Source organism: Rhinoderma darwinii, chromosome 3 (genome assembly GCF_050947455.1).
Source record: "Rhinoderma darwinii isolate aRhiDar2 chromosome 3, aRhiDar2.hap1, whole genome shotgun sequence".
NCBI lineage: Eukaryota > Metazoa > Chordata > Amphibia > Anura > Rhinodermatidae > Rhinoderma > Rhinoderma darwinii.
In genome coordinates, this window is record NC_134689.1 from 254,687,695 (window position 1) to 254,700,319 (window position 12,625).

The window sequence follows — 12,625 nt, forward strand, 5'->3', positions numbered from 1 at the left end:
TCTAATATACTTTCTGTATCAATTCCTCACAGTTTTCAAGATCTCTGCTGGCTTTTATTCAATAGGACCTTTACTGTTTACTTCCAGTGGATAAAAATCTATCCTGGTCATGTGAGAGCTGTGTCTTCTATTATGCCGAGCACCTGTGTGTCCATCACATGACCAGGACAGAGTTGTATCCACTGGAAATAAACAATGCAGGTTCCTATTGAATGACAGCAAGCAAAAATCTTAAATAAGGAGAGGAATTAGACAGAAAGTATATGCAAAATTGGAAACTTTTCAATAAACAATGAATAACCTTTATTTTCTAAAATTGAAATACCCCTTTTGAGCATTCTGTAAATGGTCCATATTGTGATACTGGCACTATACTATAGTTTTGTGTATGCAGGTGGAATACTTGTACGTCAACAATTTGGGTATTTACTTATTAAATGTTTGCTTGAAAATCAAGATTTGAATTTTTCACTTTTTTATTTTTTTCTACTGTACTTTTCCCAAGCCATGAAAATGTGAACATTTCACTTTTATGAATTCTGGAAGGTTTATCAGGACCATAAGTTTAAGTTGCAAACCAAATCCTATTCAGGAATTCATCATTATGTATGTTTATCTATTACTCTAATAGGACAGGAGAATACAGAAGAACCTGACCTTCAGGGAGGCATAGACTTCAGCCTACATATGACATTTGTGTCATCTGAGAATTCCGGCCTCCTTTTCCTTGCGTCGGGAGAATCCCAGTATCTACTAGTAGAGCTAGTCAATGGCACGATCAGGGTGAGTATTGTGTACAGACTGCGTGTTGTCTACAGACCTGTTTAGCTTTATTCACCAATCAGGTTCCTGTTTAATTCCAAATCACTTTTAGTCTTACTTCGGTCATGTTCTGTGCTCATTTTCTATTAGTCCATATTTACATGATCACTAAAAAAGTGCAACAGGGTACAGTACAATGCAAGTGAATGGAATTTTACAAAGCTATTCACAGAAAAAAAAAACGGTGTGGTTTTGAGGGCATGCTGTAGATTTATCAAACCCACAGCATGCCCTATTTGTTGTAAATGTATTCCATATTTTAAATGTATTCCATGGATTTCACCCATTGCAATGCATAGATATGGTTTAATAGCTATGACTGCTCTCCCAACTCTCTCATTAATATGCACGATTGACTGAACGTGCATGTTAATTTTAATGAGGAGAGGGGAATAAGCTGATGCCGGACACCTCTGGCAGTGGCTTATTTTCTGTAGAAATAAAGAATTGGGCTTATTGAAATCCAACCTGGCCACTTCTTTTTTCCCTGATATCTGCCGACAGGGAGACACTCATACACATGAGATTGTCAGCCAATCCTGATTAAATAGGCATGTTTGGATCACTTTTATCTAATATGTATGGCCAGGTTAAAGGCTATAGGCACCTTTTGGGGTGTTTAAATGCATTTATTTTGTGTTAAAAATTTTTTATCTGGTACTTTTATTTTATTAATTTTTTTAAAAATGTATTATTTTACTAATGCAGCTTCTTTGTATCACATGTACATAGAAGCTGCAGAATTCGCTTCACAGCTAAATTCGTCCGTGAGCTGCTCTAATGACTCTGCAGCGGCTCCTGTGTGCTCCTGAGCAATTTCTTGAAGACCGCTCAGAAGAACACAGGGGTCGCTGTCAGCTGAGCTGTCAGTGCAGCTCACTGACGGGTTCAGCTCAGAAAGTTTATCTGTATCTTCCATGTATAGAAGCTAAATTTTAAGAAATAAAAGTAAATTACAAAAGATATTTTTAACATAAAAAAATGCATTTTATTAAATAAAGAAAATAAAAATCCTAAATATGTTTCTAGCCTTAAAAGGGGTTATTAAACCAAAACAACTTATAACTCTAAACAGGATAAGTGATAAGTGTTTAGTCCCTGGGACCCCCACAGATTCAGAGAATAGTAGTTTCGAGTCCCATTCTCTGGATGGGTGGGGTCCCAACGGTGGGAGCCTCAGCACTCAAACACATATCCCCTATCCTGTGGAAAGTGATAAGTTGTTTTGGTGGGATAAAGAAAGATTCCCCAATCTTGGTCAATTGGGAACTTTTAAGGCCCTATTACACGGGCCAATGATCGGGCATACGAGTGTTCATATGAACGCTCGTTCCCAATAATTGCCTTGTGTAATCAGGGCGACGATCAGCCGATATAAGAGCAAATGCTCGTTCATTGGCTGATCTGCTCTTTCATGCAGAATTAAACATCATTGTTGTCGACAGAACATCAGTATAATAAGGGAGATGCGCTGCCGACATGATCGAAATGTATAGGGACGAGCAATCGGAGTAACGAGGGCTCAACCGTATACATATCCAATCATTGCTCCGTGTGAAAGGAGTAAACGAGCACCAATCAACAAGCTGTCTCGTTGATCGCTGCTCATTTACACGGCCCATGTCAGCCCGTGTAATAGTACCCTTAGAATTCACATGAACTACTGAAAACAAACAAAAGCACAGAAGGTAAATGGTATCTGTAATTTGGACACACAGATGTATATGTAGCAGAGCTTAGTTTGTCATAAGATCAGTGCTAGCTATGAATTTTATATAGGACAATGGGTCATCCTACTATATTATAATACTGCAGGTACAAAGCTCTGCTGCATCTGTATATACAATCATGTAATTACTATAAACACTTAAAAAAAGAACAATCATCTCTGAAGCAACAAAAACATAGGAAAGGGAAAGCACATCAATAGAGGGAAAATCCTAACAAAAAATACTGCTTCTTATGGGAACCGTATAAGACAAATACACACATTCATAAATGTCTTAAACACTAGATTACTGCATGGACACTGAGATACACAAACACAAACTTCCGTTATGAATCAGTTTGTTCCTAGAATCTTAATTAAAACCAAATGTAGTGTTGTGGGATCCAGAAATTGTCCTCAGCTGCCCCCATCTGTCCATACACATGTGTACACACATTTCTCCTCATAGTCTCATACAACTGAAACCAAACAGTGAGTCACATACATAAAAATGCTCTCACAGCCCACAGCAACCAATCAGATTACAGCTTTCATTTTGCCAGAAAGAAATTTAAAGGGTTTTGCATTGGGATTTCTAGTATCCAGTAACCCCTTTTTGAGACCTTCAGGGAGAAAATATTGAGTAAAATACTAAAATGTTTCTGTTCTACTAGGAGGTGCTCAATGCATGTAGATTTATTGTTAAATTCAATGGAAGCTTTATACATCTTTATGCAATGAGCTCCCCCTAGTGGAGGAAGCAGCCAAACAGAATTTTATCATTTATCTGAGTTACTGCATGAAGGAAAGTAGAATAAGTGATCTCATTGGTTGCTATGGACCATTTTTCCCAACTGCTTTTCAATGTTTAATGAAGTGTTATGTGTATATTACTTTGGCATACGACAGATAGATAGATAGATAGATAGATAGATAGATAGATAGATAGATAGATAGATAGATAGATAGATAGATAGATAGATAGATAGATAGATAGATAGATAGATAGATAGATAGATGATGCTTGTTTATACTTTTACACAAAGTATGTATGTACTAAATTGCTACATGTTTTATTTTTATTTTTTTATTCGTCAGGCTCGTTTGGAGAGAGGCACAGGAGAATCCATACTGAACTTGCAAAAATTTATTATTCTCAAAAATAGTGAGATCCACAAAATAAATTTACAGGTTACAGAGTCTCAGATGATTTTAACACTGGATAACTTCACCAATATTTTAGATCTTTCTTGGCCCCCACAGAAGCCATTCAGATATCATAGTATTTTCCTTGGAGGGGCTGGTAGAAATAACTCTCCAGATCATGTACAAAATATTCCTACATTTCATGGATGTATCATGGAAGCCACATTTGATCAAATGAACCTGCTTTCTGGGTCTCATCCTGAAGTAGAGCTTCATGGACAATGGGAAGATTGTCATTCAGACTTTCAAACTAATAGTGCTGGATCCTTTGGATTTCTGGGACCACGCTCATATTTAAAGTTTCCAAGCTGGGATATGAAGCCACATGGATCCATTGAAATATTACTGGAGACCTCCAGACCAGGGCGTGCACCTCTGATTTACCAACCGGGACCCCAAAAATCATACTTATATGTGGAAATTGCTGGTGGTCACCTCCAGGGAGTGTTTGATACTGGAGTGTCAGCAGTGAAATTTCAAAACCTGGTATACATTAGTGACAGCCAGATCCATACTGTTCAAATTTCTGTGGATAGCTCCAAAATACAACTGACTGTGGATAAAACTTCCATCCAGGTCTCCCTTAATAGTGTAGGACAACAATGGGATTTCCATGGTGATCTTTATATTGGTGGTGTGGATGACATCACTTTAGTGAAGATGCGGGAGGGTCCTCTTGGTAACATTTTCATAGATGATATGGAATATAAGTCTTTTTCTGGATGCATTATGGATTTAAAGATTAATTCCAAGGGGACGAAAATACAGGATGCATTGACAAGCAAAGATGTTACTGATGGTTGTCTTGAATATGGTGACTATGCAGAATATGAAGAATATATCACTACCATCATTCCCAGCACAACTGGTCCAACAATTTTTGAGAGTCTTTTTGATATTTGCAAGCTGGAACCTAATTATGCCCAAATTACATTCCTTCTAAACCCTAAGCCTTTAACAGTAACCAGGGGGGGATTTGCAGTCCTTGAATTGAGACATGTTCATCCCACACTGAACTTGGAAAAGGCTGGTATACGTCAATCTCAGCTGGTTTTTACCGTACTCGGCAGCACTCAACATGGGCAGCTGGAGCTTGGGATACCAGGAGGTGAGACCAGAAGAAAATTTACATTGCTAGATATCAGTAATCACAGAGTGCGATATATCCACGATGGGTCAGAATCATATGAAGACCAACTAAATCTGGAGATATTAATAGCCAGTAGAATAAATATCCCTGAGTGTCTAAGAAAACCCCAGCGTTTGAATCTTACAATAAGTATATCTCCTTCTATTGCTACTCCTGTAATTCAGTTTCCTAAAGGAAATACATTTTGGATTTTACAATATGGACAGAAAGTTTTAACAAGGGATAATATCAAAATTACAGACTCAGATACACAATGCGAAACGCTGACCGTTTTTGTTAATGGAAATTCCGAACAAGGACAATTAGAAATTCAGGGCAAGCCTGGAGAAGCCATTATTGAATTCGCCTGCAAGGATTTAGAAGCAGGTCAAGTGGTATTTGTGCATAAATCTGGACAGCAGGCGCATCTCACACTACAGGCCAGTGATGGAACGACAAGAAGTTCTTCAGAGGTTGTCAATTTTTTTGCGGTAGAGCCTCAAATAAATATAACACAGAATGCAGTAGTTGTACACCAGGGAACATCTGTATTAATCACAACTTCTAACCTTCCTGTAGTCACTAATGCGGATAAAGTGGGAATGGATATTACCTATCAACTGCTTGACTACCCCAGGCTAGGAACGGTACAGACCCTAGTTCCTGGGGAAGGCTGGAAAACAACAGATACCTTTAAACAAGAGGATCTAGAAAGATCTAGTGTAAGGTACCTCAGTGCAGAATCAGAACTTCGAGGAGAAGAGTTAAGTGAAGACATGAAAATTCAACTGAAACTAGGTACACAGGTAGTGAGTAATAACACATTTCGGGTCAAAGTAAAGAGGTCAAGTGTACAGATGATGAGTATGATTCCGCTAAAGTTGGGAAAGAAGCGTGAAATAAACTTCACAGACAAACAATTGCAAGTGGACACAGCCATGAATGGTCATGAGCTAGCATCATTTATATACTTTATTGTTCAATCCCCCCGGAAGGGAAATTTGCTGTTAGACGGAAGGAGGATAATGGAAGGATCCCGTTTTACCCAGGAAGATGTGAGCGATGGGCATGTCAGCTACGCAGCTACAGTGCGAAATTCCAAGGAAATAGAGGACCAGTTTCAATTCCAAGTGTTACATAAGAGCAGGAGTTCCCCAGTCTTTACATACAAGATTTTAATTGGTGTAGATCCTGATGCCCCACAACTTACGAATGAACTATTGCATGTACTAGAAGGAGAAGCCGAAGCAATAACCCAAAATCACCTTTTCATAAAAAGCAGTAGAAGCACCAGTTTCCTTTATGAAGTCATTGATGGTCCACAACATGGGATATTAATTCGAAAGGGAAATCCTCAGTCAGATCAAGAAGAAAGAATAGCAGAGTTTACTAATGATGATATTCTTGAGGGTCTACTCTTTTACAAGCATGATGGCTCCGAAACCACTGAGGATGATATACCATTTGTAGTTTTTAGGCAGCTTGAGGGTAGTGCTTCTGATGCAAGTGGAGAGGGAGAGGATAAAGAAGAGGAGCTGGTGAGAGATGTTTTCCGTGTGTCTATTCAGCCTGTTAATGACAATGCTCCTAAGCAGATAGTACATAAAGTATTCAATGTGGTTCGTGATGGACAGAAGTTGTTGACCACCAGTGACATTGCATTTTTAGACACAGACTCAGGTACAACAGATTCACAAATAGTGCTAGTTAGGTACGGCGTGTCATTTGGAAGAATTGTTTTTGTGGATGACCCATCACTTGTAGTTATGAGATTTACACAAGATGATATCAGAAGGCAAAGAATTCTGTTTATACATAGCGGTCCTGACCAAGGTTCAATACAGTTACAAGTATCTGATGGACTACATCATCTTACCACTATTTTAGAGGTCCAGGCATCTGACCCCTTTATCCATATTGCCAACATTACTACACTTAATGTGCTTTCAGGAGGAGAAGCAACTCTGACAGCCACAAGTCTTAACATAGAGACCAACTTGGACTTGCGTACAGATGACGAAGTAAAATATTACATCAAAACTAAACCGAGGTGGGGAGAAGTTTTAAGGGGAGGAAACCTTACGGAAACATTTTCACAACAGGATTTAGCAGATGGATTAGTAGTTTATCATCACAGTGGAGAAGGAAGTGACAGGGATCATTTCAGGATTTCGGTAGAGGCCAACCAAGTAGTAGCAGTGGGTGACATCAAGGTACAAGTCAACTTTGATTCCCCATCGGTGCCTCTGAATGTGATACATAATGAGAAAGTTTATGTCTTTCAAGGTGAAGCAGCGGAGATCAAGAAGGAATATCTTTTGGTGAGTTTGTTTTATATTAATAGACATTGAGTATGGATGTTTTAACCCAACACTATGGGGAAAAGTAAACATTTTTAAAATGACATTTTGAATACATGCATAAGTGGCTGCTGCTGGCAACACAGCCATAAGATTATATGTGAATAATGAGCGTTGACAAACTAACATCTGTAGGTTTCATCACTTTTGGTGTTCGATGTCATATGTGGCTCTCTGGCCTCCTGTATATGGCTTCCCAGCTGTTGGCAGCAGCAAATATTATAGTGCACTAGTGGCACCACGTATGCCATAGTATTTATTAGTAGCAAATTTACAGAAAAAAATGCATGTAAGACAGTAATATTAATGACGCTTCGGTCCTCCCAAACCTTGATCCCACGACAATAGTCACAATAGATACTGGTAAAAGGGGGGAAAAACACATCAAATATCCCTACTATAGCTAGCAAAATTTGTTTCTCAAAGTACTTGTTGTTTTTAGTGTTATAAAATGAGAATGTTCAACTGACAGATATTACATGATACGACTGTAAGGCCTCCTGCACACGGGACGGAGATGCTGCAGAATTTCCGTCTGGAATTTCCATGTGGTAATTTTACAGCGTACTACAGTAGCAGCACAGTGGATAAGATTTGTACAAATTTCATCCACACTCTGCGAAAAAAACATGTGCGGAAATTGACCTGCGGTGCAGCTTCTCAATCTGGAGCATGTAATATTATCTTGCATAAATGGAGCAGAATTTATGCACGGAAATTCCAGACGGCAATATCGCAGCAATTCCATCCCGGCGGCCTAAATATAACACAAGTAATTCCATTATTTATACAAGCTTTGTTTTAGAGCTATTGATTTAAAGTACATTTTCCACTTCAACCCTCTCTAAAAAGAAATATAAATCTTTTCAAAAGTTACTTTAGAACTTTGGCTGGGTTCCCACAGTGCAGATTTGCTACGGATTTTTAAGCCAAAACCAGGAACGGAACCTAAATAGAAAAAATATATAAAGAAAGGCATTATAGGTCTGCTCTCCTGGATCCAATTCTGGTTTTTGCTTACAAAATGCCATTAAAATCTGCAGCAAATCTGCACTGTGTGAACTCAGTCTTAGGGTTAGACCACACGGTGCGGTCACAGTGCGTTTATGTTGCGTTTTTAAACTGCAGCAAGCCATTTTTCAATAGAAGTCAATGGTGAAATTTTGGTTATGGACAGACTGCTGCTATTATATTACAATGTGTTTTTTGTGCGGTTGACTGCATCTTCATAATGTCCGACCTCATGCAGTTAATGACCGCGCTGCCAAAGTTATTGCTGAACTGCTTTTTTGCTAACCGTTCTGTAATGCCTTGTAATGAACTATATACAGGCAGCACCTAACAAACTTCAACACGGGTGAAAACTATGTCCATCAATTATTTCCTTTAAAAACGCAACAGAACTGCAGCATTACAGAGACAAAAAACACATTCAGTTGACCGCAAGCGGTTTTCAAACGCAACAAAACCGCAACAAAACCCTGTCAACAACGCACCGTGTGGCCTTACCCTTACTGATGTTTTGCTTAACAATCAAGGGGTGACTTTGCTGTAAATTTTTTGGAGTTGCTGAGGTCCCCTAAGTAAGGATTTTCACTTGAATCCAAAAACATTTACATTTCTTTGGAAATTAGAAAATAATTGCTCAGAATCACAAAGCTTCACATTTCTGTATACTTACCAATCAGCAAAGATCACTACCTCTATTACAATTGTCATTTGTAAGCAATACAATAGTACAAACAGAATATTTGTACGTTCCGATTTTTGTTTTTCTAAGGGCTTCTACAGGGTCCTGAGGCTGAGGGGCCCAATCAGGTGCAGAAATGTTATGATGGATTTCTGCTGATCTGCTCTTCTTTGCGGGTTCTCCGGAAGAGCTGGTATATGACACAACTATCCATTTTTTGGTGGTTGCTCAAGTAAAAGTAGTTATGCTTATGTTTGCATCACTACAGTACAATTTACTGTCAAAAAGGTGGACCCAATGCCTGACTTTGCTATGGGGCCCTATGAATTCTAGTTATGCCCCTGATTTACTTATTATTATTATTGATTATTGATAATGTTATCATCAGAATCACTTACGTGGTAGAAACTACACTAATAGTGCAATGAGAGGTTATAGAAATCCAATTCACATCTGTGAGTGGAAAACAGGAATTTACAGAAGCCTGTATTCTGCCAGTGAAAAGAGCAGAGAGACTTGTGATGCCCATCAACCCTTTGCAAAAGCCATCTGTTCATTTCATTCACATAATACAGGCCTGTTTTCCTCTGATAGCACCTATAGGACAGTCATGGTGACAAGTAGAGGGAGCAATTTCAACAATATTTTTTTAATAGCTGAGAATTCGTTTTAAACACCATATAATATTACATGTATTTTATTATAATATTTTGCCAAAGGAAACCAAGTTATTTAAAGTTCACTTTACACGAACAGTCATAATTTAACAATTGATCGATTTTGTATCCACAGGTCTCTGCAGAGGGCATATTCCCACATAAAATTGCATACAGTCTTATAGGTTCTCCTTATTTTGGACACTTGGTTTCAGTTAGTGGAGAACTATCTTCTGATGGATCACCAAGTTTGGACTTTGTATATACATTTACTCAGGAAGATATTAACAAGGGGATGATCTTGTATCTGCACTCGTCCTCAGACATGCTCCCTGACCAAATGATGCTAGAAGTGTCCGCAGGTGGTACAACTCAAGAGATAGTGGTTCCTCTTGAGATATTATCTGTTTACATACCATTAGAAGCAAATGAGCTGAAGGTGGAAGAAGGTGGGACAACTGTATTATCCAACAACATTCTTCAGGTCCCTAATGACTACTACTTGGGTCTCAACTTGGACCTTATAATACTCGAAGCTCCAAAGAATGGGCGTATTATCAATGCAGAGAGAAATAATTTACGAGACTTCAATTGGAATGAGGTAAGGATTTTATTTACATGGCAAAGCAGCATGAGATGACAATACTCTCCTTATTAATATATAGGTGTCCGATGTAGGGAATCTCAGCGTTTACGTTTGTAAAAAATACATAGATCTTACAGACGTTTACTTGATCCCCTACCATATAAGAATTTAAGTGTCCCGTTATTGATCGTGTTAAAACCATAAATATGTGAATGCAAAGCATTTCTAGAATGGCTGCAGATTTTTTACATTTCAAGGTATTGAAATGGTTTATTGTAAAAAGTAGATTAGACCAAGAAGGTCTTGCAAAAAGAATCCCAACGGATTTATAGAATGAAATCTGTTTAACCACTACGAATAAATAATGAAAAGATTTTTAGCTAATCTAATCCTCCCATATATAGGATGCTACTTGTATAGGACTCAACTTTAATTCATTTATGCAACATTGCCAAAAACATAATTAAAAAATTGTATATTGTCTATACTTTTTAAAGCAAGGTTGTGAAGACTTCAAGTCAAAAAAGTGACATATAATGTTATCCCATCCATTTTATCCTATAGAATATAATTTATACTGCTAGACTAATGAAATTACGACCATTTCTCTCCAGCTGGACCAAGGGCGGATATTTTATGAACATGATGGCAGCGAGACCAGGAATGATAGCTTCACCATTATGGTCAATGCTTCAGATGTGAACCACCATAGCCAGCCAGTAACCGTCAATGTTTTTGTACAGGCTGTAAATGATGAGAAGCCACGCGTGGTCACCAACAATGGGCTTCAGGTAAGTTGAGGCAATTACAATAACTGTTCTGACCATGCGGATGTCTTGTCATTAATATTTCCCTCTTCCAGTATAACAAATAAAATATACAAGTCAACACAAGTTTCTAGTCAGTGATCTTTTTACCTATCTTAGTTCTTCAAGCTTTAGCGATTTGAAGGGCAGGCAAGCATAAACATATACTTAAAACACTAGGCCAAAATTTACTTTCTGATAAAAAAAATTCTGTATTTACATAAGGTCAGAATATGTTAATTGTAGAAATGTAAACTTTCAAGTCATATTTAAATACTTATTAACTTTTTTTTTTCTAAACACGAATACTGGCAATTGCACCGATTTTTCTAAATCTTACTGGAATACAGTAGAGATGGATTATAGGGTCAACACTGGGGAATGTGACAGAAAATAGTATTATAAGTGACAGCCAGCACGGTTTTACAAAGGACAAATGTTGTCAACCCAAACTGATATGTTTTTATGAAGATATGATAAGAAACCTGGACAGAGGGGCCGCTGTGGATATAGTAATTTTAGACTTTGGGCATTTGACACTGTCACTCATAGACTTCTTATGAGTAAATTAAGGTCTGTAGGTTTAAACAGTTTCATTTGGGATTGGATTGAGAATTGCCCCAAGGACCGTATCCAGAGGGTTGTGGTCAATGATTCCTACTCTGAATGGTCACCGGTTATAAGTGGTGTACCCCAGGGTTCAGTGCTGGGACCACTATTATTCAACTTATTTATTAATGATATAGAGGATGGGATTAATAGCACTATTTCTATTTTTGCAGATGACACCAAGCTATGTTGTAATGTTCAGTCTATGGAAGATGTTCATAAATTACAAGCTGATTTGAACACACTGAGTGTTTGGACATCAACTTGGCAAATAAAGTTTAATGTAGATAAATGTAAAGTTATGCATCTGGGTACCAACAACCTGCATGCATCATATGTCCTAGGGGAGCTACACTGGGGGAGTCACTTGTTGAGAAGGATCTGGGTGTACTTGTAAATGATAAACTAAATAACAGAATGCAATGTCAATCAGCTGCTTCTAAGGCCAGCAAGATATTGTCGTGTATTAAAAGAGGCATGAACTCACGGGACAGGGATATAATATTACCATTTTACACAGGATTAGTGAGGCGTCATCTAGAATATGCAGTCCAGTTCCTTCTCCAGTTCATAGAAAGGATGCCCTGGAGTTGGAAAAAATACAAAGAAGAGCAACGAAGCTAATAAGGTGCATGGAGAATCTAAGTTATGAGGAAAGATTAAAAGAACTAAACCTATTTAGCCTTGAAAAAAGACGACTAAGGGGGGACATGATATAATTTATATAAATATATTAATGGCACATACAAAAATTATGGTGAAATCCTGTTCCATGTAAAACCCCCTCAAAAAACAAGGGGGCACTCCCTCCGTCTGGAGAAAAAAAGGTTCAACCTGCAGAGGTGACAAGGCTTCTTTAGGCCTCATTTACACGAACGTATTATACGCGTGTGCGACGCGCGTGCTTTGCACGCATGTCGTACGCACCTATATTAGTCAATGGGGCTGTTTAGACGATGCGTGAATTGCGCTCAGCGCGTGTGCGCAGAAAAAAACTCACGACATGTTCTATAATCGTGCGTTTTTCGCGCACTCACGCACCCATTGAAGTCA

General features: G+C 38.2%; 1 protein-coding gene across 1 annotated transcript in view; it reads left to right on the forward strand.

Annotated features, from left to right (window-relative positions):
* The first annotated feature begins 672 nt into the window (after nucleotides 1-672).
* CSPG4 (chondroitin sulfate proteoglycan 4) overlaps nucleotides 673-12,625 on the forward strand; it is a 47,130-nt gene continuing 35,177 nt past the window's right edge. Inside the window, exons 1-4 of the mRNA XM_075855155.1 lie at nucleotides 673-783; nucleotides 3,629-7,186; nucleotides 9,708-10,172; nucleotides 10,772-10,948. Coding sequence (XP_075711270.1) covers nucleotides 688-783; nucleotides 3,629-7,186; nucleotides 9,708-10,172; nucleotides 10,772-10,948 — 4,296 coding nt within the window. The 5' untranslated portion in view covers nucleotides 673-687. The remainder of the gene's footprint in view (nucleotides 784-3,628; nucleotides 7,187-9,707; nucleotides 10,173-10,771; nucleotides 10,949-12,625) is intronic.